General features: G+C 45.2%; 1 protein-coding gene across 4 annotated transcripts in view; it reads left to right on the forward strand.

The window, feature by feature from the left end:
* Window positions 1–5,930: 5,930 nt before the first annotated feature.
* Window positions 5,931–23,597, forward strand: part of LOC310794131 (myosin-10) — a gene marked incomplete at its 5' end in the record, with an annotated part of 87,057 nt that continues 69,390 nt past the window's right edge. For all 4 annotated transcript variants that reach the window (XM_083656032.1, XM_083656033.1, XM_083656034.1 and 1 more), the window contains 2 exons: window positions 5,931–6,275; window positions 18,789–18,945. In XM_083656032.1, the coding sequence (XP_083512158.1) occupies window positions 5,931–6,275; window positions 18,789–18,945 (502 nt within the window). The remainder of the gene's footprint in view (window positions 6,276–18,788; window positions 18,946–23,597) is intronic.

Below are 23,597 nucleotides of genomic sequence, written 5' to 3' on the forward strand. Positions count from 1 at the left end.
CACACACACACCTCCATGCACACTAAGGATGCAGGAGGCAGTGCAACTGCACCCATGAATATGATGTCTCTCTCTCTCTCTCTCACACACACACACACACACATGCACACACACACACACACACACACACACACACACACACACACACACACACACACACACACACACACACACACACACACAGGGGAGGATGGTGGTGGGGGAGTTGGCCATCTTATGTCTGACGTTTCCCACTGCTACTTGAGCTTAATGAGCAGTGGTAATGCAGCGGTGAGTGACGCAGGTCCGTCTCAGATGGACGGAGCAGAGGAAATATTTTGTCCCCCAGAGACCACTGGTGAGTCATCACTCACTGCATCTGCGTCACAGCCAGAACCACAGAGGAAGAAACACATAGACGTATAGATAGAAGATAGAAAGGGAGGAGAGAGAGAAATTGAGTGAGAGAGGGAATGGGATAAATAAAGGGTAGTATGTGAGAGAAATGTAGAAAAAGAGAACAATATTGTGTGTGTGTGTGTGTGTGTTGTTATTCTATTAATTTTGTCTTAGGCTAATTTTCTCTTAGCACTTTGCTTGCCTTGCCCCCTAACTTAACTTTGCACTCTTTCTTTGGTTGTGCATATTTGTGAAATGAAGCTTTTTCTTCTGTGCAGAAATTGTGGATAGCACATTGGGAAGTTTGCTGTAGTTACCCCCCCCCCCCCACACCATAGGTTGATAAGTGAATATCGCCTAAGCCTACTCTAATAGACCCTTTTCGCGGTGGCCATTTTGTGTCTCAAAGGCAGGATAAACACAGGTGTACCAAAACATGAATTAGGGTTTCCAACTTCCAGTCCATTCAGGTGTTCCAGTGCTGGGGCCATATAGTGAATTGGTTGCACCTGTGTTTATCCTGCCTTATAGACACAAAATGGCGGCTGTGAAAAGGGTCTATTGTCCAGTACAGGAGGTGGGTTTAGTCTGTAGTGTACTATTTAGCTATAACAGGGTGAGCATGTACTGCAATGATCCAACAGCTGTTGGCCAGACACATTGAAAGCCAACCTAACGGGTTGCTATGCCAGGAGGACATTCATAACCTTGGCCTTATAGACAACTCAAAACTTGGCACATCGTTTATTTGTGTAATGCTGTCGAGTTTGAATTGATGCAAAGCATAAAAATAGCTACAAAGGACTAAAGCACTAAGAAAAAAAAGATGATTTGATTTCATGATGATGATTTTCATGATTCTTTGGGTACCAGCTGAAGTATCCGTTCCTCGGCTCTCTGCGGTCTATTCTTGTTGGGTTATTCTGACACCTGCTGACTGGGGCAGTTTATTGCGTTTTTGTGCGTCTCCATTCATCCAATTTACATGGACGCACGTGGCAGCCGGTAGCAGGGTCTACTTTTATCCAACAGAGGGCAGTATTTGAACACACATTAAATTGATTGCCAGCCTAGCAGAGCCAAACAAAGGGGCAGAAACATTTTGGCAGAAACTACATGGCATTTGATTTGACCGTTTTTTTCTATTTGCCTAGGCTATGTACCATTTACCATTTACCATTTACCATGTGTTAGATTCCTCGTGTGACTTTTGGCTATGGGTTAGACATTGGCCAATATAATATATCTTCCCATGACATGGAGATAAATTAATTTAGAGCAATAATTTTGACAATAGTGCCATCATGCAGTGGCTTGAAGTGAGGAGGTAAGGAATGGTCGTGCTGGTGAATGGTGGAAAATTCAATTGATTTTAATTTGGTTTCAATGATTTGACTAATAAAAAAAGTGTGCATGATAGTCAACTGTAAAAAAACAATAGGAGGGCAAAAACTCATGAGTCAGCACAGTCAGCAGCATCCACAGGTCGGTGCTGCAGGTGAACAGTCAGTCACAGTGGAGTGGCAATCGACTATCACAAATTTGGGATGGAAATTAGTTTGGACCAATCGCGGCTAGGCATCAGTCTTTGAGAGCCAATCACATTCCAGATTTGGGCTGTGGGTGGGCCCCGAACCCAGTGCCGCGCTGCTGTCCGCATCCCTGCTCCGGCAGAGAGTTCGGTTGAGAGGGTGCTGCTGGATGGTGGGGGAGTACCACTGATGAGAGAGCGGGCGACAGAAGGGAATATTTTAACAGACATCGAAGGATTACTAAACGTTACATTTATCTACTGGACACCGATAAACTAGACGGGGTTGTTTCTTCTGCTGCGCCTGGTAAGTTCAGAAGAAAAGACACAGGCAGCTAGCTCCTACTATAGTTTTAGGGATGGAGTGGTTAGCAGGACTAGCTAGCGGATTAATTGTGCCATGACTTTTCAATGATGGAGGACCATCAGCTTTGCTAGCGCTAGCCGCCGGCGCCGCAAGGCTAGCATGCGACTGAATTGTGTCTAGAAGAATCTAACGTTAGATCTATTTCAATGAGCATTTGAGTTGCAAATACCTGTTTCATAATGTGGGACCTTTCAGAACTACAGCGCGCAGCGGTGTGCTCATTGTCTGCTTGCTTTGATCCCCCACCCAGACATCTTTGAGCCACCCACACCCATGATGGAGCCTGCTTACTTCACTCCATCTCCCAAACTCACAATTGCATGCAAGATAACGTTAGTCTAACAATAACGGTTAGCTGTTTTTCCGCTTTACAAATCGCAAACCCTATGAAAGCACCAATATTGATTGATTCCCTATTATGTTCAGTTATCCAACCCTATGTTATGCATCTCTAAGCGGGTGGGGGACAGCACAGCAAGCACAGCACGCCAACTTTGAGCTAACGTTGTTAGCTAGCTAACCTAGCCAATGCAGTTGTTTGGCCTGGCATCAGTCGGTTATACCGACTACAATTATCAGAAGCTTACTGCGATTTCTTCACTAGAAGTGCCACTTGTTTGTGAAAATAACCGCTCGGAGACATGGCGCGATACGTTTTCAGCGAGGCGTGCAGCTGGTAGGGTGATGAAAGTAACTGTTTTCCATGTCTGAGTTAGCCAGCAGCAGTGACACGCAGCCCGCTTATCCTGGAGGCAGCCAAGCCTGATCCCCCATCCCGTGACGTGACCTGACCCAGATCCTTCACTAACCAGGACGTACTGGACGCATGCATGGGACTAGCATAGCAGGAGCTTGGTGTATGTATCATAACCTACAAGAATGAGTGTTAGGATTTTGATCAAACGTTGTAATTGCATCAGTTGCTTGGGTGCCTGAAGTATGTGGAATACACTTGATATCTGTAACTTTCACAAGGTTAGTAAATGTGTCCGTTGTTGTACTGACAATAATGCTTTTATAGTGTACCACAGTTGGATTATCTAATCATTAGATAAGATTCTAATGAGCTTCATATCACTCAACAGCTGCATGTTATCCTTGACAATATGGAAGGCTAGAGGCATCTATATTTGAGGTAGACTGCTTTGGTGTAGGTTAAAAATGGATGTGATGATGACATAACAGGATGAGGGTTTCCCCCTGACTTCCAGGAAAATGTGAAGTGGTGAAGCTGGCTGAATAGTTTTGCACAGGGACAGAGGTTTGAAGGCTGTAAATGCACACAGCAGTCTTTGTGAACCAAAATAAACCATTCTGCCCCAAAGCAAGAAGGGCAGGACACATTCCAGAAAGAGAAAACATTATTCACATGACTCGTACAGTTCAAATTCCCATGATTGGATGGTCAGAAAGAATAATAATGATCTTTTCTCATAAATAGGGAGGCTCATAGACAGGTGCTTCTCCTGTCTGTATACAGGATCTGATTATTCAAAGGGTCTCTTATGTAAACAGTAACACTGGATAATAATGAGTAGGGGTGGGAATCATCAGATGCCCACGATACGATACTAAAACGATACTTGAGTCACGATACGATAGTATTTGCGATATTGCGATATGCTAGTATTGCGATATATCGAATATTGCGATATTTCGATATATTGTCTAACTCCTCACCGGAAGTAAAACATGCAGTGTTTTTTTGTTTTGTTTTGTTTTTGCCCCACATGTAGGCTACATTATTAAGCTTCTCTGGACTCAATACGCCACTGCAGGCGTGGACTGCAACATCGGGCGCTTCGGGCAGATGCCCGTGGCCTGGCATGGCCATGGCCTGCAATTTTTTTTTTTATTTATTTTTTTTATTTTTATCGATACAATATCGTCAGGCAAAATATCGCGATACTATGGTGTATCGATTTTTCCCCCCCACCCCTAATAATGAGACAGGCTGCAGATGGTCTCAGAGACTATGAACACTGTTTGGTGTGATGGTGTATGGTTGGTTGCAGCGGTAATAGATGCTCAGAGTCATTTCTCTCTATTCTTGGTTGATGCATAGAAAGTAAAGGGTTCAGTTTTGGCCCAGTACATTTGTTGGTATAAGGTGGTCATTCACCACACGCCTCAGCTTACTTCTCACAAATTTAAGCACAATCACAGAGATTTTTCAGAGCTACTCCCTTTGATTTACAACTGAAGTCATGGTAGTACAGTAATGACTCATTTTCTTTGCATAAACCTTTCAGAACAACACAACTTTATGTTTAGCTTAGTGATGAAGATCAACACTAAGACCTAGACATGCCCCTCCGTAAACTTCTTTAGACCACCTCTCTCACCTTTAATTTGTGTGTTGAATGGATATCTTACCTGAAAAGGACAAAATATTAAAAGACAGTGGTTCCGCCTCCCCATGGTTGGACCCAATTGTTAAGATGGCTCCCAGGAGAGCAGGTCTGAGAGCAGGTCACGTGGAGGCTGGGTTTACCCAGGCTAAGTCCTCAATGCCTTAAAATATAGATTTAACGCTTCTTCCAAAAGACTTCTGAAATTCTCTTCGCCAGTCTCTCTCTACAGTTTTACCAGTAAACATAGAATGTTGACATAATACCACCAGCTGTGTATAAATAAACGGTCATTAATTAAACAGGTCTTTGCACAAAATACATGAACCCCAGTGGTGACAGGAGGACCGTTGCCCATTTGTCTAGCAAGTAACATGGATGCCTGCATTCATTTTACAGGTGTTTCCCATAGTCTGTCCCACTCCCACCATAGTCTGTCCCACTCCCACCATAGTCTGTCCCACTCCCACCATAGTCTGTCCCACTCCCACCATAGTCTGTCCCACTCCCACCATAGTCTGTCCCACTCCCACCATAGTCTAATTTGTCCCACCATAGTCTCATTTGTTAATTTTGCTCTCAACGTGCACCAGTTTGATGCATTTAACTTTAAAGTGTACAAAATGTTCACCCGGTGGAGCATGCCCCCCGACCCCTGACCCCCGGGAGGGTCTGAGGTTCCACCCACCACAGGTTCACTCAATCCTGTGGGAAACACTGAATGCCAGCACCTTTGAATCAAGCAGTGTTTCCCTAGAAAAAGTTTCAGGCCTGGAGGGATTTTCGAAACGTACCCCGACCGCAACGGTGGGGGCCCTCGCTGGCGACGCTAAACTTTTAGCTAACCTGTTCACATCTATGTTCGCAATGCCATCCCAAGTATCATCATACTATTATGGGATGCGATGCGAACAGTTGTATTATGGGATGTGCGTTTACCAGGCAACGACACACGTTGACACGTTTTGGAATAGCGCACGCTGGCACAATGCAATGCAATAAGCAAAATGCTTATTGTTTTGAATGATTTGGCATCTTCTATTACTGTCAACACCAGACCAGTATTGTTGTATTGTAATAATATGCCATAAAAGGTTTATTGACATTTTGGGGAGAGCAGGGGGGGGAGAAAGAAAAAAAAAAAAAAAAAAAAAATCTGGCCTGGCAGGCCAGAAAAAAAATGGGCTGGCGGGCTCGTCAGGCCTGTAGAATGGTAGGGGAAACACTGAATCAAGTGAACGTCAATGCTTTGTCTCCTCGCTGCAGGTGGCCTAGTGTGTTCTGCTTCTGGTTGGCCGCAGTAATGTCACAGCGGAGTGGGCAGGAGGACCCGGAGCGGTACCTGTTTGTGGACCGCGCCGTGGTCTACAACCCGGCCACGCAGGCCGACTGGACCGCCAAGAAGCTGGTCTGGATCCCGTCGGAGCGCCACGGCTTCGAGGCCGCCTGCATCCGCGAGGAGCGCGGGGACGAGGTGGTGGTGGAGCTGGCCGAGAACGGAAAGAAGGCGGTGGTCAACAAGGACGACGTCCAGAAGATGAACCCGCCCAAGTTCAGCAAGGTGGAGGACATGGCCGAGCTCACCTGCCTGAACGAGGCCTCGGTGCTGCACAACCTCAAGGACCGCTACTACTCAGGCCTCATCTACGTGAGTATTCACAAATCACAAGAAGTACAACCACTCTAATCCTCTTCCATTCAAAGATAGCTGTAGATTGGCAAAGCAGCACCAGACGTTAGCTTAGCTAGCTTTTTTTTTTTCATGTCAACTGGAACATTTACTTTTTAATGAGCATCTTAAAAGGAAAAAGAAAAAAACTTGAATCTCTTGCCTCTCTCACTCTGGTATCATTTAGTACAGTGGTTCCCAAAATGAGGCTCCACCTGGTGGTCCGCCAGAGCATTGCAATTGTTTTTTTTACGTAATACATTAACCCTGAGGATTCGTAGGCTTGGGCCGAGTTTCGTAAATATTATGATATTTGGGGAATATCGCGATTTGGAACATTTGTTTTCAGACGCTGTAGCGGGCTCAGTTTTAAAGCCAGAGTGACGTTTGGTATCATATGAAATTAGAAGACCCAAGGCATCGATTGGTACCATCGCTGTCATGCTAGCTTGTCAGGAAGGTGGTTAAAATAACGCTTATTAAGACATTGACTATATTCCTGGCTGGGCGAAACATGTGGTGTCAGATAAGCACAATGTGATGCGTTGGGAAGCTAAAGTCAATATTGCACAGCTTGCATTTGAGCACATTCTTACACGCCCACACTTTGCTGCTGTACTTAGTCTTTCTGTTGAAGGATTGCTTCAAAAGGATCCTCCTCATCCTCAGCACTTCTGCCCGCATACAACAAAGAGTGAGAGTGAGAGGAAGCTTGACTATCTGGATGAACCATGAATCAACAATGAGCAATCCTGTGTTTGTTTTTTGGGGTCAACATTGTTGATGATCTTAAAATAATCATTGCAGTCGTTTTTTTTGTGCCCTCTTCGGGCAGCCCTTGCAAATGGATTGATTTGCCAAAGTGCTTACACGGCTGCCTTTCGCATACAGTATAATCTGGACCATGCTAACCAAAACCTCCGCAAATCTGAACCACACCACTTAATATTCAAATCTCTGCATTCATGAGACCAAGAAACAATTTTCCATTAATGAGGAAGCCGTCATGTCCTATATAAGCAGCCCATTTCCCCTGTGATTATGACCCACTTAGTGACATGCATTCCTGGAATAGCCTAGACAGGCAGCTGGAGGGCCACCTGAGAGATCCAGAGAGGAGGCAGGGCACTGACAGGGGCCAGCCGCAAAGACAGAGGCAAAACTAGATTGAATCTTGGTGTGTGTGTGTGTGTGTGTGTGTGTGTGTGTGTGTGTGTGTGTGTGTAGGAGGGAGATATTTGATCCGTCTCTAGTAAATAATTTGAAAGCAGTTTGTGCACAGTATACACTGATCATTAAGAAGTTGGACATATTTGACTAATATAATAGAAATAGAAATAAATATACTACAAATGTGAAACAGTGAGGTTCATAAAAATAAATAAAAATTCTGGTTATGGCAGGGGTTGTCTCTGAAATGGTTAGAAATATTTGAAATGGCCTCCACAGGCAGATCATAACAAAGCGTATTGTTTTGTTTCTGCTGCGGTCTGGGATTAGTCATAAGGGTTAAAGGTAGTTTAGAGTAGTACAGCCTGACGAGCAACGCTGAACGTTAATTATCGCCGGACGCTCATTTTGGACGCTGTCGCTCACAAAAAGCATAAACACTAGGCGATAGGAGAACGCTTGGCAGAGGCGCAGTTTAATTTCATTCATTTTGATTTTCTCTCAAGACATGGAGGTCGAAAAACAACTTGAGCCAGCGATGGGGTCAGAGTTCATTCCAAATGAAGTCTTGGCGATACCATCATCGCAAAGATGCCATATCGCCCGTCGCTGGAAAGTATAAACATTATATCATTGATGGAATATGATCATGGTCTGTCGTGACCTCCATACATTTCTGTAGTATAAACTGCCCTTTAAGGTGACGTAAGGTTTAAAAGGAGCGGAGCTGCAGGTGATCTCTCTCCACACTGTTGCTACTCCACATCTTCTGGTGGTGTTCCTCCACCCAGATGCCTGAGATGGATGTTAGGGAGCAGAAGCCATGATGAGTTTGAAAGGTTAATGATGATGCTGTGTATCCATATGATCACTTTGGTGTGGACGATGAGATATCATTATTACATGACTGTCCCCACAGATAGGACGGCCTGCTACACCACCAGCCTTAAGGTCCTTACACATCAAGAGCGATGCGAATATACGGCACGAAAGTGCGATGCGAGTTTTGACCCACCTGTCAATCACAGCCACAGATGTGTACCGTAAATTCCGGACTATAAGACGCACCGGTCTATAAGACGCACCTTCAAAGGTGACTATTTTTTTCTTCTATAAGCCGCATCGGTCTATAAGCCGCGGGTGTTTTGATGTTTAATTACCATATGTAAGGCTTCGTGCACAGAGGGGATTGTCGGGGAAGAGATGGCTGTTTGGGGAAGCTCCCATTTATTAACATTTCAACAAAACAAAAGTCAGGTCACTAATCCCCAGACAAAATCACACATTGTGGTATTTTTTGTTTTTTTTACAGTGCACACAGTGTCCGCGGTGTGGTGAAAAGAGGGCAAGAGAGGAAATTAAAACAGAAGTGGATTTATAGTTAGAAAGAGTGCTAAAGAAGAGAGAATTCCGTTTTTTATTTTTTTATTTTAGTTACTCACAGTACTATTGACCAGTCCAACTCAAAAGATATTCGGCAGTTTCACTTTGAGCTCTTGTTCCGCCGCTGTCCATCAATGGTTATGACGAGTCTCGCTGGGTACAGTACGCCAAAGCGATATCCATTGACTCGATGATGCTGTTGTATGTTGCGCGTTTCTGTTGCACCAACGCGGAGAGGTCCTGCCGGACGAAAAAGCGCGTACCCTCCCAGGTGAGGGGCTTCTTCCCCGCAGCCTGGAGGATGAGTTGACGGTCGGGCCAGCGGAGTAGGCAGATGAAGATGGCCCTCGGTGGCAGGCCGGGGTCTGGACGTGGCCGAGGCGCCCGGTGTGCCCTGTCCACCTCTGGTGGTTTCTCGCCTTCCTTCAGGTCCAGGATGTAACACAGGATTTTGCCACGAAAGCGTCCATGTCACCAATCTCAGCTCCCTCTTTTACATTGATCAGGCGAATGTTATTTCTTTTACTCCTGCTGATTAAGTCATCAACCTGCGTGTGCAGGGTTTCGATTTTGCATTTTATCCATTTTCGGACTCACTGTGTTGTTTTTGTCCTCCAGTGCGCGGATGCGCTTTTCCGCATTATAAACTCTGTTCACGGTTGCCTTAGTTTCTTTAGTGAGTGAGTGGATGGACTTCTGCACGTTTTCAAACTTGTTTTCAAGCTGCTCAAAACCTCTGAGCGATGTCGGACTTAATCGATAGTGTTTCACGGAGTAAAAGTTTAGCCCAAGCGGTGTATCTCCAGCCTCCAGCAGGTGAGTCATTTCCTCATTCATGGCGTGATTGCTTCGTCTTTTTCTTTCTGCTTACCTGTGTTGTGTTATGTTATGTTATGTTATGTTGTTAAAAGAGGGCAAGAGAGGAAATTAAAACAGAAGTGGATTTATAGTTAGAAAGAGTGCTAAAAAAGAGAGATTTTTTTTTTTTTTTGGAAAAAATCCATAGATAAGACGCACCGTTATTTAAGCCGCAGGGGGCAAAAAAGGCCAAAAAACGGGAAAAAAGCCGCGGCTTATAGTCCGGAATTTACGGTACATATCGGAAGCGAAGTTCTGAAAAATCGACCGTGGTTCGAAAAAATAAACGCCGCAATAACACTGAGCGAAACTTCGCCGTTGGTATGCACGGTTGCTTTGACTGTTCGGAAAATATTATTGACGTGCGAAGTAATCGCACGAAAAAAAACACTCCCGATGTGTTATGGACCTTTACATTGGCCTGATGTCACTCGCTGAGAATCAGTAAAGGAAAAAATCCCCCGGCGGATTCACTTTTTATGAAAATAAATAGTCAAAAGAAAACGCTTTGATTTATTGACGCCTGAGTAATCCATTCTTGGCTATTTCACAGTGGATTGAAAACATGAAGCCTTGAGTTGATGGCAGCTCTCATGCTTGGTGAAGAGGGGCTCAGCTTCAATGAGCCTAACAGTGCTGCTGAGTCATACAGTAACCAAACTGCCTTAACACACTTCTTTGTTTCCACTGATAAGCAACAGCTGTCTGCTCAAATAACTGACATTCTTCCAGACGACTGCTTGATTAAAAAATAACTCCGCTCCTTAACTCGATTCATCTGCTTTTCTTTCTGCGCTCCCTCAGATCCAGATTGCCTGATTAGTCGCTCCTCTCAAGGCTGTGTTTGTGCAACAGATTTGGTTAATATCGTTGACCTCAATGACCTTGGCTGATGGATGATGCAACCAGTTCATGTTTCACAGGGTTTGACCCCCCAACCTCAAAGCCCAAGGTTCCCTAGTGTGTAGCTAGTGTGTAGCTAGTGTGTAGCTAGTGTGTAGCTAGTGTGTTGCTAGTGTGTAGCTAGTGGGGTATGGCGTTTAAGAGGTTAGATTACATGCCTGTAGAACTCTTGTTGCTCAGCTGTTTGTTTAGCATTCCTCCGGAGTCCTGCTGGAGGTGTGTGTGTGTGTGTGTGTGCGCCTGTGCCCGCATGTGTGCGTGACCTTATAGTATATTAGTCCGCCCAACAAAGCTGACCTCCAGTAACCTCCGTGATGATGGCGGGCCGTGGAAAGCTGACGATCATGCTTCAAACCTCTTGACATTAGAACAGGAAACAGACTTTCATGCTGTCTAAGCAGCGGTAACATTCTGTGCTTGCCTTAAACCATCATGCATTGATTTGTCAATAAATGACATTTTTATGGATGGCATATCTTTGCCCACCTTTGGTGATGCAGTGCTGTAGTGCAGCGGTTCTCAAATGGGGGTCCTTTACTTGAGGGGGTTCCAGGGGGTCCCCAGCCAAAAGGGGGGGTAATTTATTTTCGCTATAATCCCGTTCATAAGTAACGCAATGACTATTTTGGTCATGGGTTTTATACACTTTCTGTAATAAAACATCTAAAAGCATCAATCTTATTATCATATGGGGGACCGTGGGACAAAATCCTATCAAATGGGGGTCCGTGGTCTAATCTTTGTCAGTTTAGGGGTCCTCATGTGAAAAAATGTGAGAAACACTGCTGTAGTGGACCAAATGTGGCCCAGAGCAGTGACTTTGGGGAAGTAATGAATGGATTTGGTATTAATCTAAGTGTTATTGAATGAATGTATGTGATTACTGATGACATACCCTTTGTAATGTAAATGTACAGATCCTGCTGTGCAGTGATGGTGCAGGATGCAGCACCTATAGAGGATGGCTGGCTAGCAGGCAGCCCCAGGCTGGGAGCTTTGTGTTGATGGTTGGGTGCCTTCATCTGCAGGCTCTTCCTCTGTTCATGAAGTCTGGCTTTCACTGGAGCATGGCTCTCTCTGTTCTCAGCTGAAACCAGGAAACAACCACGTTCTCTAGATCCATAGAACGTCTTTATCAAGTTACTGTCTCTCTAGGAGAACCCCCTAATGCAGACAGACTCCAGCTTTACTGAGTGCGTTTACATGCAGACAATAAACGGATAACTGAGAATAATCAGTTTATGGCAATAATCTGATTTCTGCGTTTACATGCACTTTAATAATCCGACAATAGGAAAAATCCGGGTTTACATGATTCAGTCAATTAGTCGGATTTCTCTCCAGAAGGCAGCGGTAATTCCGCAATAAAACAACAAAAGAAGTTGCAAAATGCAAAATCACATTTTCATTACTTCTTTGTCCGGCTCGGAGGATGGTTCAGGTGAAAATTAGTTTGTATCTCGTTGTCGGGAGGCGTCGCTTTGGAAGTGTGAATCTGTCATATATTTCCAACTTTACCATGCAAGCATAGCGCACAGAGACAGGCAGGCGACTGAAGCACGTCAAATAACATGAACGATACAGATCTTGACCCAACTGAATTTAAATAGCTGTCAGAAAACGGAGAGAATTAAGGTATTTAGTGGCGGATAACTTGTGTTTTGAACAGCTGAGTAGGCTACGTTTTGTTCGTATAAATCTTTTTAATCCGTCATCTGAAAAAACCCGTCACACACAGATCACGGCTTGCACACTGAGTCCAATGCGTTTTATTAATGCGTCGTTCTATTCGCAATTCGAGACAAATATTCGTCATCTCTTGTATCCACATTACAACATAGCAGTGCAGCAACGGGGAGGCAGCAGGTCGGGAAATGCCTGTTGCAGGAGCTCCGTGCTGCTCGCCTTCATCTCATCAAGCCGGCTGTGGTGCGCCATGGCCGGGGAGAAGAAGCAGAAAGGGGCCAGTGAGTGAGTGAGTGAGCAGCGCGCGTCTCCAGCTGTCTCTCTCTCCCGCAACGTGTACATGCGCAGATCTATAAACCCGAAAGAAAGCTGGTTATGCTGTATACATGCAGAGAGAAGACCGATTATTGCCCAGAAACCTAGGTGTGTTTATCGGTTTATTCATAACCCGTTTATGACCATAAACGGATAAAGCTTATCGGTTTATGCTGTTTACATGACCACTTGAATAATCAGGTAACTCAGAAATCCGCTAATAAACAGTTTATTGGTGTGCATGTAAACGCACTCACTGTAAGGCCCTAGCTTTTTTGATTATCTGTCTGTCTGTCTGTCTGTCAGTCAGTCAGTCAGTCAGTCAGTCAGTCAGTCAGTCAGTCTGTCTGTCTGTCTGTCTGTCTGTCTGTCTGTCTGTCAGTCAGTCTTGTCTGTCTGTCTGTCTGTCTGTCAGTCTTGTCTGTCAAGACTGTTTTTTGATTTACCTGGGCAGCGGCAGCAGCAGCTGTGATTTGTCAAAGCACTTTGAGTTTCAGTTGAGGCTAGCTTCTTCTCAACCGACGCGGCCAAAAAGCACCCAGTGATGACAGCAGTATCGTGTTAATGAAGTGATGTTGAGAGATTAGGAGCACCTCCTCAACATTCTAGACCAAATATAAGACTATAGGAATCCACTCAGCCCAGCTGGAGACTATTGGAGATCATTGAAGATATATTTCTCATTAAGTCTCTCAGGTGGTTAGGAAAGACATGTACTGGTTAACCCAGTTATGTCAGAATGCTGCAGCACTGCTTCACGGAGTGGCAGGCAGAGAACCCAGAACATGTCTCCACTCTTCCCATGGAGAGAGGCTGACAGACAGACAGACAGACAGACAGGCCCGGTTCTGTTGCTAAGCACTGCTCGATTCACACACATTTATTTGGATGCTTTTCCGGAGGGCTGGGAACCCTTTCAACTGTGTCAGAGCTCTCCTCTGTGGACCATCGTCTCTCTGGGCACCTTGCTGTGCTGCTGGACTCTGTTGGAAATATGACTAAAATCAAGTCCAAACATGAATACTTTTAAGACCAGCAGATCATTTAGCTTGGTTCAAAACACAGACGTTTGTGCATTAAACCGTTTAAAGCTATGTTGTATTCCTTTCGAACGCTGTAACTCTGAGAAAGGACAGACCAACACAACAGGCTGGTGCTCAGTTTAGCCTGGTTGTAGGCGTCTCACCCTTGCCTGCAGAGCCCCACTAAATCCCCCCCAAGTACACCCTGGGGTCCACCATCAAGGGCGGCCAGCTGAGTCATACCGCTCCCCGCTGCCCCCTGGTGCCCCGGAGCTGATCTGTCTGCCTGGGGTCGGCCAGCTGAGTCATAGCATAGATCTTCCATTATACTGTACTATCATCTAGATTCTAGATGATTCACCTCAGGCTCGGCCAATTCTAACAAATGGTCGCTGCAACTCTCCCAAATGGCCACCTGACCTCTCCTCTGAAGTGTTGTGAGAGGAATGTGCCTGGTGGTGACGCGGGGTTACTGCTGACCTAGCAAGTTCACTTGAAATGGAGTATCGTGAGTTCCCAAACTCCCCACAAAGCACACATATAAACACAAAGCTGCCCGTTGTTAGCTCAATACAGTTGAAACTAAGATATTCAATTTTTTTTTTTTTTTTTTTTCTAGCCACAGATTTAGCTACTACATCAACGAACTTCAGCTTTAGCTTTAGCTAATCGCTCCCTGCTAACATGAGTTCCTGTTGCCAAATCTCGCGGGAGTGTGTTGCTGAGATAGAGACAGGTCTTAAACAAGTTTATTTTTCTCCTGATCTGTCTGTCTGAAAAATGCCATTTTAGTGTCCGAATATTCGGAAGATATGTGGCTTCGGAGAATGGGCCGAATATTTACTTTAATGAATATGGGAAAGAATCTGTCATAATCTGAGATCACGTTGACTTTTCCCATTGACTCCAACAGACTCAAACCTGCCGAAAACCTCCAAAGTGGGCGTGTCCGTGGAAAACCATGTGCAAAACGCGCGTGCCAAAATGACAGGAAGTGAGTTGAAGTTGAACCGTCTTGCTTGAAATCCCATCGTCTTTGGTCACACCTCTCCCCGCTGCCCGTGGCCCGGGCTGGGGGCGGGGCCAGGGGGCGCTGTGCCCACCGGAGGGGGCGGGGCCTGGGAAGGGGCGATGGTGACGGCCTACTTTGGGGACGTGGTTTGTGGAGACTGAGCTCTGAAAAGCAAAGTCAGGGCCAGCTGGTCATAGACGCAGAATAGTGTTTGTTTATCCAAGTTCAAAGAGACGCCTTGCAATATGATTTGTTCTCCTCGTGCGGCTGTTTGTTTTGCACCATAGCACCATAGAACCACCATAGAAGCATCTGTGGCATTGGGGAGGCTTGCCGGCATCTGGTGACCCCCCCCCCCCCCCCCCCCCGCCGGGTCACCAGGTTTGTGATTCCTTCATTTGTGCCTCGCGACCTCACAACTGCGTCAGGTGTAAACTAAGCTTAAGTGCTGTCGTGAATCCGGCCAGGCGACTGTCGTGATGTGTTTTTCAGGGGTCTCTCTCTCGCTTCCTCTCTCTCTCTCTCTCTCTCTCACACACACACACACACACACACACAAAGACAATCTGCCCACCACTCCCCTAGCATGCTACGCTCATGTCGCCATTGTTCCAGCTCAGCAGCTACTGGGTTAGCAGGCGGCCCTGGGCCCCCTGCAGCACAGACAGCATGATTAGATGGAATGTGGCTCTGCAGCCCAGCCAAGCAGAGAGAGCAGGAGGCAGCCCAGTGCTCTACTACATCACAGAGAGGAGATGAGAGGAGAGGATGACGAGGAGGACTTCATCCTGACTGGAGATCTGTCTGGGATCCACAAGTCTTTATTAGCTGGTCAATACTTTTGATCCGAATTATTGATATGCGATCCAAAAAGCCTTGATCAGTCAGCACTATACACCCCCCCACACACACTCAGTGAATGGACTGTTTGATCAGCAGCAGACATCAGGGATTAACCCTCTCCTGGCCTGGCCTGTAGTCCCAGTCTGCATCATTAGACTTGAGGGAGTGATTAAAATCACTAGCCCCTCCCTCCATTTGAGCTCTATCGCTGATTTGACACAGTACATATTGTCTAAGTGTATAGTATACATGATGGCACTTCAGTGTTGAAGCCTTCAAGTTGCTGCTAAGTAAGGATGCAGCGGTATGAGTTTTTGACGGTATGATAACCTTGGACAAAAATACCACGGTATCGCGGTATTGCGGACCTTTATGTGCGTTTGTGTTTTCACAATAGCCGAAATATTCCCATACAGCCGACGTCGTCTTTTTAGATGGGGGGGGGGGGGGAGTTCAGGGGGGTGCTTGCGTTCTCCTGCTTCAGCCATTATCACACACACGGTTGTAAACACAGTCAGGGACAGCTCCTGTCTACTGTGCTCTAGTCTAGCTATGCATGCAGCCAGGGGGAGGGGCCAGCTCCTCTCTACTGTGCTCTAGTCTAGGTAGGCATGCAGCCAGGGGGAGGGGCCAGCTCCTCTCTACTGTGCTCTAGTCTAGGTAGGCATGCAGCCAGGGGGAGGGGCCACGTAAGCTGCACTCTGCAAGCGACCTGGGCACTTTGTTTTGGGGAAACAGCTGATACCGTGGGGAAGGTATGACGGCAAATCTTAGTGGTTTTGATAGCGTGACCTTTTCAAACCGCGGTATACCTTCAAAAGGTATGACGCTGCATCCCTACTGCTAAGGCAGAGGTTACTAATTGACTGCCATCTATGCTTGACTAGGGATGTTAAAAGAATGACTGTTGGTCCATTTGACTGTGGAGGACGACTTAGTAATAGAGAGCCGCAGAAACCAGTCCGGAAATCATCGATGCTAACAGTCCTGGTTCTTCACTGTTTTCGCCTATGGGAGTTTTGAATGGGTTTTTGGTGCGATGCTTCTAATAATCTCTCTGGGCAACGCTGGCTTAATCAAACGCGAACCAGTGTTTAGTAATATCATCTTCACACACGAGGACCACTTTTACGAGTTTTGAAGCTTTTACGTGCCGTTAAAAGGGCGGCTAGCTAGCAAACGGCTAAATGAGACTACACTGTTGAGTCGATGGGGATATATATACGTCAATAACGTCACCACTTCAAAGGACGAACACGGAAATTCTCTTTCCCTCACCTGGTTCAGCCCGTTCAGCCCGGGGTAATCAGTGCACACATCAACAAAAGTCCAGGTTGAGTGCTGACGTGACGTGGAAGCCTATGCGACAGTGTGTAGTTCTGGATTAGCTTAGCTCGAGCTTTTTACTTCTAAGGCTCACATTTACGCTACAAAACTCATGAAAGTGGTCCTCATGTGTGAAGATTATCCGACGGAACTCTGGTTCACGTTTGATTAATCTTGCGTTGCCCAGAGACCGTATTTGACGCATCGCGGCAAAAACCCATTCAAAAATCCCATAGACAGAAACAGTAAAGAACCAGGAAGTCCGGGACTTCCGCGTTCTGCCTACAAAAATACGTCATCCCTGCGGCTCTCTATTGGCTGCTGTCTGAAGGGAGGGAGGCGGAGGATAGTCACAGAAGAGGAGGTTGAGTGACTGAGTGGAGGAGGTATCTCAGCTAGGTGACTTGGGCAGTGTGTCAGCAACCTGCAGTCCTGCACGCAGTTTTTTTTAAAGTGTTCGTCTGTGATTGGTTAACTGGAACAATGCTCATTTAGCCAAACTGTCGTGGAACCACCGATGAGGAGACCTGAGGTTTTGGGGCCAGATGCTCTGAACCTGTCCGTTTGTCATTTGTAAAAAAAAATCATGTTTCAGTTAGAGCTGTGCAATAGAATCGATCCGGCAATATATCCTAATATTCGATATTTCAAAAAGATATTGCGATATATCGCTGTATTGTTTTTTTTTGCACAGCCGTGTGTGTTCAAGTGACACAGTAAGAATACTTACACACTTAATTTTTTATTTCAGTGTGTTCAGTAACACAGTGTGCAACTGTGCAAATGTGCAAATATACCATTCTAATAAATTGGAATGAGCATTTTGAATTAAATAGTTTTGACTCAATTTGTTCACTGAGTTATCAATATATTTTATCAATATACTGTAAGTTATCAATATAATGTGATGTACATATTACACTACCTGGGTGGTACACAGCAAGTAATATTTGCAGCTCTATTTTTCAATTTTCAGTAAATTATGTAGAGTATTGCAATATATTGCAATATGTATCGTATCGCAATCAGGCCCGGCTCCAGACCCAAGTTACAGAGGGGGCCTGCCACTAGCTTGGGGGGGCCAAGCTACCCAAGGGGGGTCCGGGGGGATTCTCCCCCGGAAGAAGATTTTGTACATTTTAAAGTAAAATTCGTCAACCTGGTGCATTTGAGAGCAAAATGAAGAGGCTAAATCTGTGAAGAACTACACACATCTCTAATGTGTTGTGACTTTACAAATAATTAGGCCTAAACAATTAATATTAAGTGTATTTACACATTGTGCACAAATTGCATTCATTGTGACAAATTTACAATAGTTAATATCCAGCCAGAATAATTGCAAATGGATGTTCAAAGTAACAGTTAGCAATAGCATTCAGTTAATCAATGCCTAATGACAGCCAGATTCCATGTTAAACTTTAAAACAGAAAAACGGAAAAACGTTTAGCAAAAAAAAAAAAAAAATTTTTTTTTTTTTTTTTTTTGGAATGGGGGGGCCAGTTTGTTGAATGGGGGGGCCCGGCCCGGTCAGGCCCGCCCCTAGCGCCGGGCCTGATCGCAATGTATCATGATTGGTGACCTGTCTATTGTGATACCTATCGTATTGTGAGGTCCTTGCCAATGCCCAGCCCTAGTTTCAATGTCTTTGTGCATTCAGCACACCCAAGGTCAGTCATGTGATTGCTTTGAGATAAATTAATATTCGGAAACGGCACCGTTTCCCTCGAAATAAATTCTACGTCCTTACACACCTCATTTCCTTCCATCACTCAACATTGCTCTAAAGCAGCATCAGATTAGATATTTTGCTTATTCACTGCAGTGCTCATTTCTTCCAGAGCAACGGTTCGAGAGAAGATAACTGATATACAATATGTGCGCCATTATTAACTGCTATCATAATCTGATGAATTAAGAGTCCAACGATAGTTAGTTTGTCATCATCAGCCATGTTTGTCTTCTCCTCGCAGACGTACTCCGGTCTCTTCTGTGTGGTCATCAATCCCTACAAGAACCTGCCCATCTACTCAGAGAACATCATTGAGATGTACAGGGGCAAGAAGAGGCACGAGATGCCCCCTCACATCTACGCCATCTCAGAGTCTGCGTACAGGTGCATGCTGCAAGGTAAGCTGCTGTGTGTTAGCGTACAGGTGCATGCTGCAAGGTAAGCTGCTGTGTGTTAGTGTACAGGTGCATGCTGCAAGGTAAGCTGCTGTGTGTTGGTGCTGAATTAGATAATAGCTTCACATCTGGCTTTCTTTCCCGGTAGGGTAGTCCAGCCCACTTAAAGGAATTGCCACTCCACTTGATATTAAAATGTCATTAAATATTTGTTTCAAGGATTTTATGTTACATTGTGGCGAGTTTAAACGTTCCAAAAATCGAAATTAGTCTACCCTGCCAAAAAGATGATGAATGAGGGGCGTCTCGGTAGTGTAGAGGTAAAAGCACTCGCCTACTGTACCACCTAGGGCTGTGAATCTTCACTGGCCTCACGATTCGATTCAATTACGATTCAGAGGGCTACGATTCGATTCGATTATCGATGCATCTCGATGCATCTTAAATCGATGCATCTTAAATCGATGCATCACTTTTTTTCCCAATACATGATTTATTTTTTCTCACTTTCTTTTTTCTCACTGTGTGGCTACTTTTAAAATAAAAGTGCATTTGGAATTGCATTGTATTATGATCCAAATAAACAACTGCATGTACTTCCATTATATTTTATTCGATTATTAATTTTTTTTATTTTTATTTTTATAATCGATTTTTGACATTTGTGAATCGATGCAGAATCGTGCACGTCCGCATCGCGATGCATCTTATAATCGATTATTTTTGACACCCCTACTACCACCGCGGAGATCCAGGTTTAATTCCCGGTGGCGTGATCCTCCCACGCGCTACGTCCTGCTGCCGAAACCCCTCGCTGTCAGGTGAAAAGGAGCGGCTGGCGACTGGCACATGTATCGGAGGAAGCATGTGTTAGTCTACACAACTCTCCCCAGATGGGCAGAGGGGGTGGAGCAACGACCGGGGAATTGGCCGAGTACAATTGTGGAGAAAATGGGAGACAAAAAATGAGGGTGAAAAAAGATGAACAAGAATGTCAAATCAAGACAGGATGTGAGGATCACTTTCACTGAGTGCGCCTGTGTGCTGCCACGTCAGTCATGTGGAAACGCTGTAGCCGCCGGTTGATGTTCGATGAGGTCATCACTATTGTAGGGGTTCATTAAACGTTTGTTGTTGTTGGTTTTGGAGGTACTCGGCTGTGAAATTGGATCTAAAATTACGCACAGGAATAAGGCCGTCTCTGTTTGTTCTCGACTTGTACTTGGACTGCCTGGCTGGCGTGGCTGAAGGCTTCACGCTTCAAGGTTTTAGTTTCACAACACAAATCCACAAATAAGTACCGTACTTGTGTTTGTTTAGCAGTAGCACACATCTCAATGCTACTACTTATGTCTTTTGTAGATGGTCAAAAGCTTATTTCCCCCTGTGGAAGATACTGTAATTACATCCTAACTTAGTCTTACATTACTGGCCCCCTGAAACGGCACGTGTCGCCGTTGCTCGTAAATGTTTAACAACTACGCAGTGATTTAATGGATTACTGTCACCTTCCAGCTCTCAGTGGAGCAGTCATTTCACTGACGTTTAATTGAAACCAGTAGCAAAACCTGTGGTTTGTTACACATTCAGAATGTGCTCATCTAGATTTTATACGGTTAGGCTAGTTTTGTAGTTTATGCACATTATAGCATCGAATGGAACCAATATTCTATGGAAAAATCTCTCCATAGCACTTGTTTACGTTTATGTTGCACTTTTTCTTTACGGGTTTTCTACCATTTTCTCCTCAATGGACCCTTTTCACGGGGGCCATTTTGAAAAGGCAGAAGAAACACAGGTTCGAGCAAAACACTAACGAGGGTTTCCACATTCCAATTATGGAAGTTTGAAACCCTCATTAGTGTTTTGCTTGCACCTGTGTTTACCCTGCCTTTTCGACACAAAATGGCCCCCGGGAGAAGGGTTGCTCCACCCCCTCTACCGGCTTCCCACCCACAGACACGGCCAATTGTGTCTGTAGGAAGCCGTCTGACCAAGCCGGAAGTACCGCTACAAGGAATTGAAGCAGGGTCTCGGCGGTGGTAGGCGAGTACCAGCGTTTGAATATGACGGCTCTATTTATTATGAATGAGATTGAAGGGCATTACGTACATACTGTATGGCAGATTACACTGTGGTTGTAATCTCACTCCACGCCCGATCCTGTGATGGCTGTAGGGCTAAGTAACGTCTGTGACAATAGTGACGTTTACCTTTCAAACCAATATGGCTGCTGCCATTGCTGGTTTTTAGACAGTATATTTGATCAGCAATCAACGTTTATGTAATGTCATTTGAATTTATCCGTGGAGTTTTGACAAACCGTCACTGACAGCGGTGACACACACGCACAGTGTTGCAACTTAAGGGAAGGCAGCCGGTACTGAATGATGTCTTCAAGGATCCTTGTCTGGTAGTTGGGAAGCTTCCAGGGACTGACTGGGATCAGAGCAGCGAGAACAGAGAGGCTGACCCACATTGTGCTCAACAATAAGGTCTTTGTGAGCCTCCAAGGGCCGACCAGTGGGGGTGGTGACAAACTGGACAGTCCATCAGGGATTTCATTGCTGTCACCCTATCGGTGTGCAAAAGGAAGCTTCCTCAGTGTCACGTCAACAACACACAGCTTGGTGATGCTGTTGCCTCCTAACCCAAATACAGTGTGGTCGCATTTCTGTTTCAATGTGCCGGACAAATTGGAGAAATTCCGCTCAATTATTATCTGTGTTCATTGATCACGAGGCGTCACTAGCTCGGCCGCTGCGCGGCCTCGCCCGCCCTGCAGCTCCCATACGCAGCTCGCCCGCTGCGCGGCCTCGCCTGCTGCTCGGCTGCTGCGTGGCATCGCCTGCTCTATTGGCATGTGCAGCGCACAATTTCTCAGAGGCCGTTGCCTCTCCCTTTTATAAAAACATCACAATTGCTTGAGTGAGTGATGATGTCACAATGCTTATGACATCCTCATTGCCTATGACATCATCAGTGATGTCATAAGATGATTTTGGTCAATGATGTCACCAGTGGGACAAAAATTAAAACAAACAAACAAAAAAGACAAAGCCCACTTGCTCCCTTTTATATATGATGATGATGATGAGGGTAGAAATAGAAACATGGATATATCTATGGAAGGACACGTGGAAATCATCGGACGTTGTGTGACCAACCATAAATAAACCTAAAATAACATCTGACCTGACACTACAACACTGTTAGTCCAAGCCAGAGCCATACATGTATAAATATAGAAGAGTCGTGAGTTGCGACATCTCCATTCACTCTAATGGACATTGTTTTTTACTCTCAAGAGTTCCAGGAAGTAAAGTTCTGGATTAAGCAGCACTGTCGAGTTGCAGCAAAATGTTTGTGTTGTACTTTGATTTTTTTTCCAAATCAAATTGTACATGATCAGCTTTATTTTAGCATTCAAAAGTAGCGCGAGACCCCTTCCTGGCTGTTCATTGGCTAATGAGTCACGAATTTTGGTCCTCCGCTGCACTGACGCCACTCTCTCTCTCTCAATTGCTCTGGTCCAAGCTGTTGGCCAGTTGTGGCCATACCAGACTTACCAGACTTACCAGTGTTGTGGTTGGAAAAGAGGTTTGTAGGTTGGAGATTAGTGGAGAGCAGCTGCTGCTGCGCTGTGGCCCTGAGCATTTCAATAACCTGGTTCATTTCAGTGAATATCCAGCTGTATTAGATGAGCACTGGTGTTCTCTACATTCTTACTATAGCAATACAGTCACTGAATGGCTAAATGCTAAATGTTTATCATCACGGCATCAGTCATGAATGAATCGTTACATTGCTGTGATGATTAATATCTCACATTTCACACCTCATGTTTAGACTCTGCCGTGTCAGTTGGCAACTGAGGAAGAAATAGCCGAACACATCACACTGATAATTTGTTGCCTCTGATTTACGACCATTGGAGTGGAGCAGATTGTCAAATCCTCTTCATGGCTGAAGGGAGTTCTGAACCTGGCAGGGATCTGTTAATGACCTCAGCATCGCTGAGAAGCCAGTCAGTGCTCAGAGGAGGGGTTTGTGTGTGTGTGTGTGTGTGTGTGGGGGGGGGGGGGTTAAATGAGGTGTTACTTTACAAAGAGGGTCTATGTAAGCAGACCACCAGACCTGACTGACTGCACATCTGACATTGATTATTCGTCCAGATATTTGACATAATTCCCCTCGATGCTCTGCTCTGCCCGTGTCCAGTCAGTGACTCTGCTCTGTCCGTGTCCAGTCAGTGACTCTGCTCTGTCCAGGTCCAGTCAGTGACTCTGCTCTGCCCAGGTCCAGTCAGTGACTCTGCTCTGCCCAGGTCCAGTCAGTGACGTACAAGACGCTCATTTGACCACTTCTGCAAAATGTGTAGGAAGGAAAATGCTGATGCTTCCCTGAATGAAACCATATGTTGAAGGACGGCTCATGTCAGCGTTTGTGATGGATTCCACGAGTGGAGACGTGCAACAACAGGACTAGACGTTAGGGGTGTCAAAAATAATCGATTATACGATGCATCGCGATGCGGACGTGCACGATTCTGCATCGATTAACAAATATCAAAAATCGATTATTAAAAAAAAAAAAAAAAAAAAAATTTTTTTTTTTTTTTTTTTTTTTATAATCAAATAAAATAGAATGTAAGT

The sequence above is a fragment of the Poromitra crassiceps genome, assembly GCF_964638095.1.
Source record: "Poromitra crassiceps genome assembly, chromosome: 19".
Lineage (NCBI taxonomy): Eukaryota > Metazoa > Chordata > Actinopteri > Beryciformes > Melamphaidae > Poromitra > Poromitra crassiceps.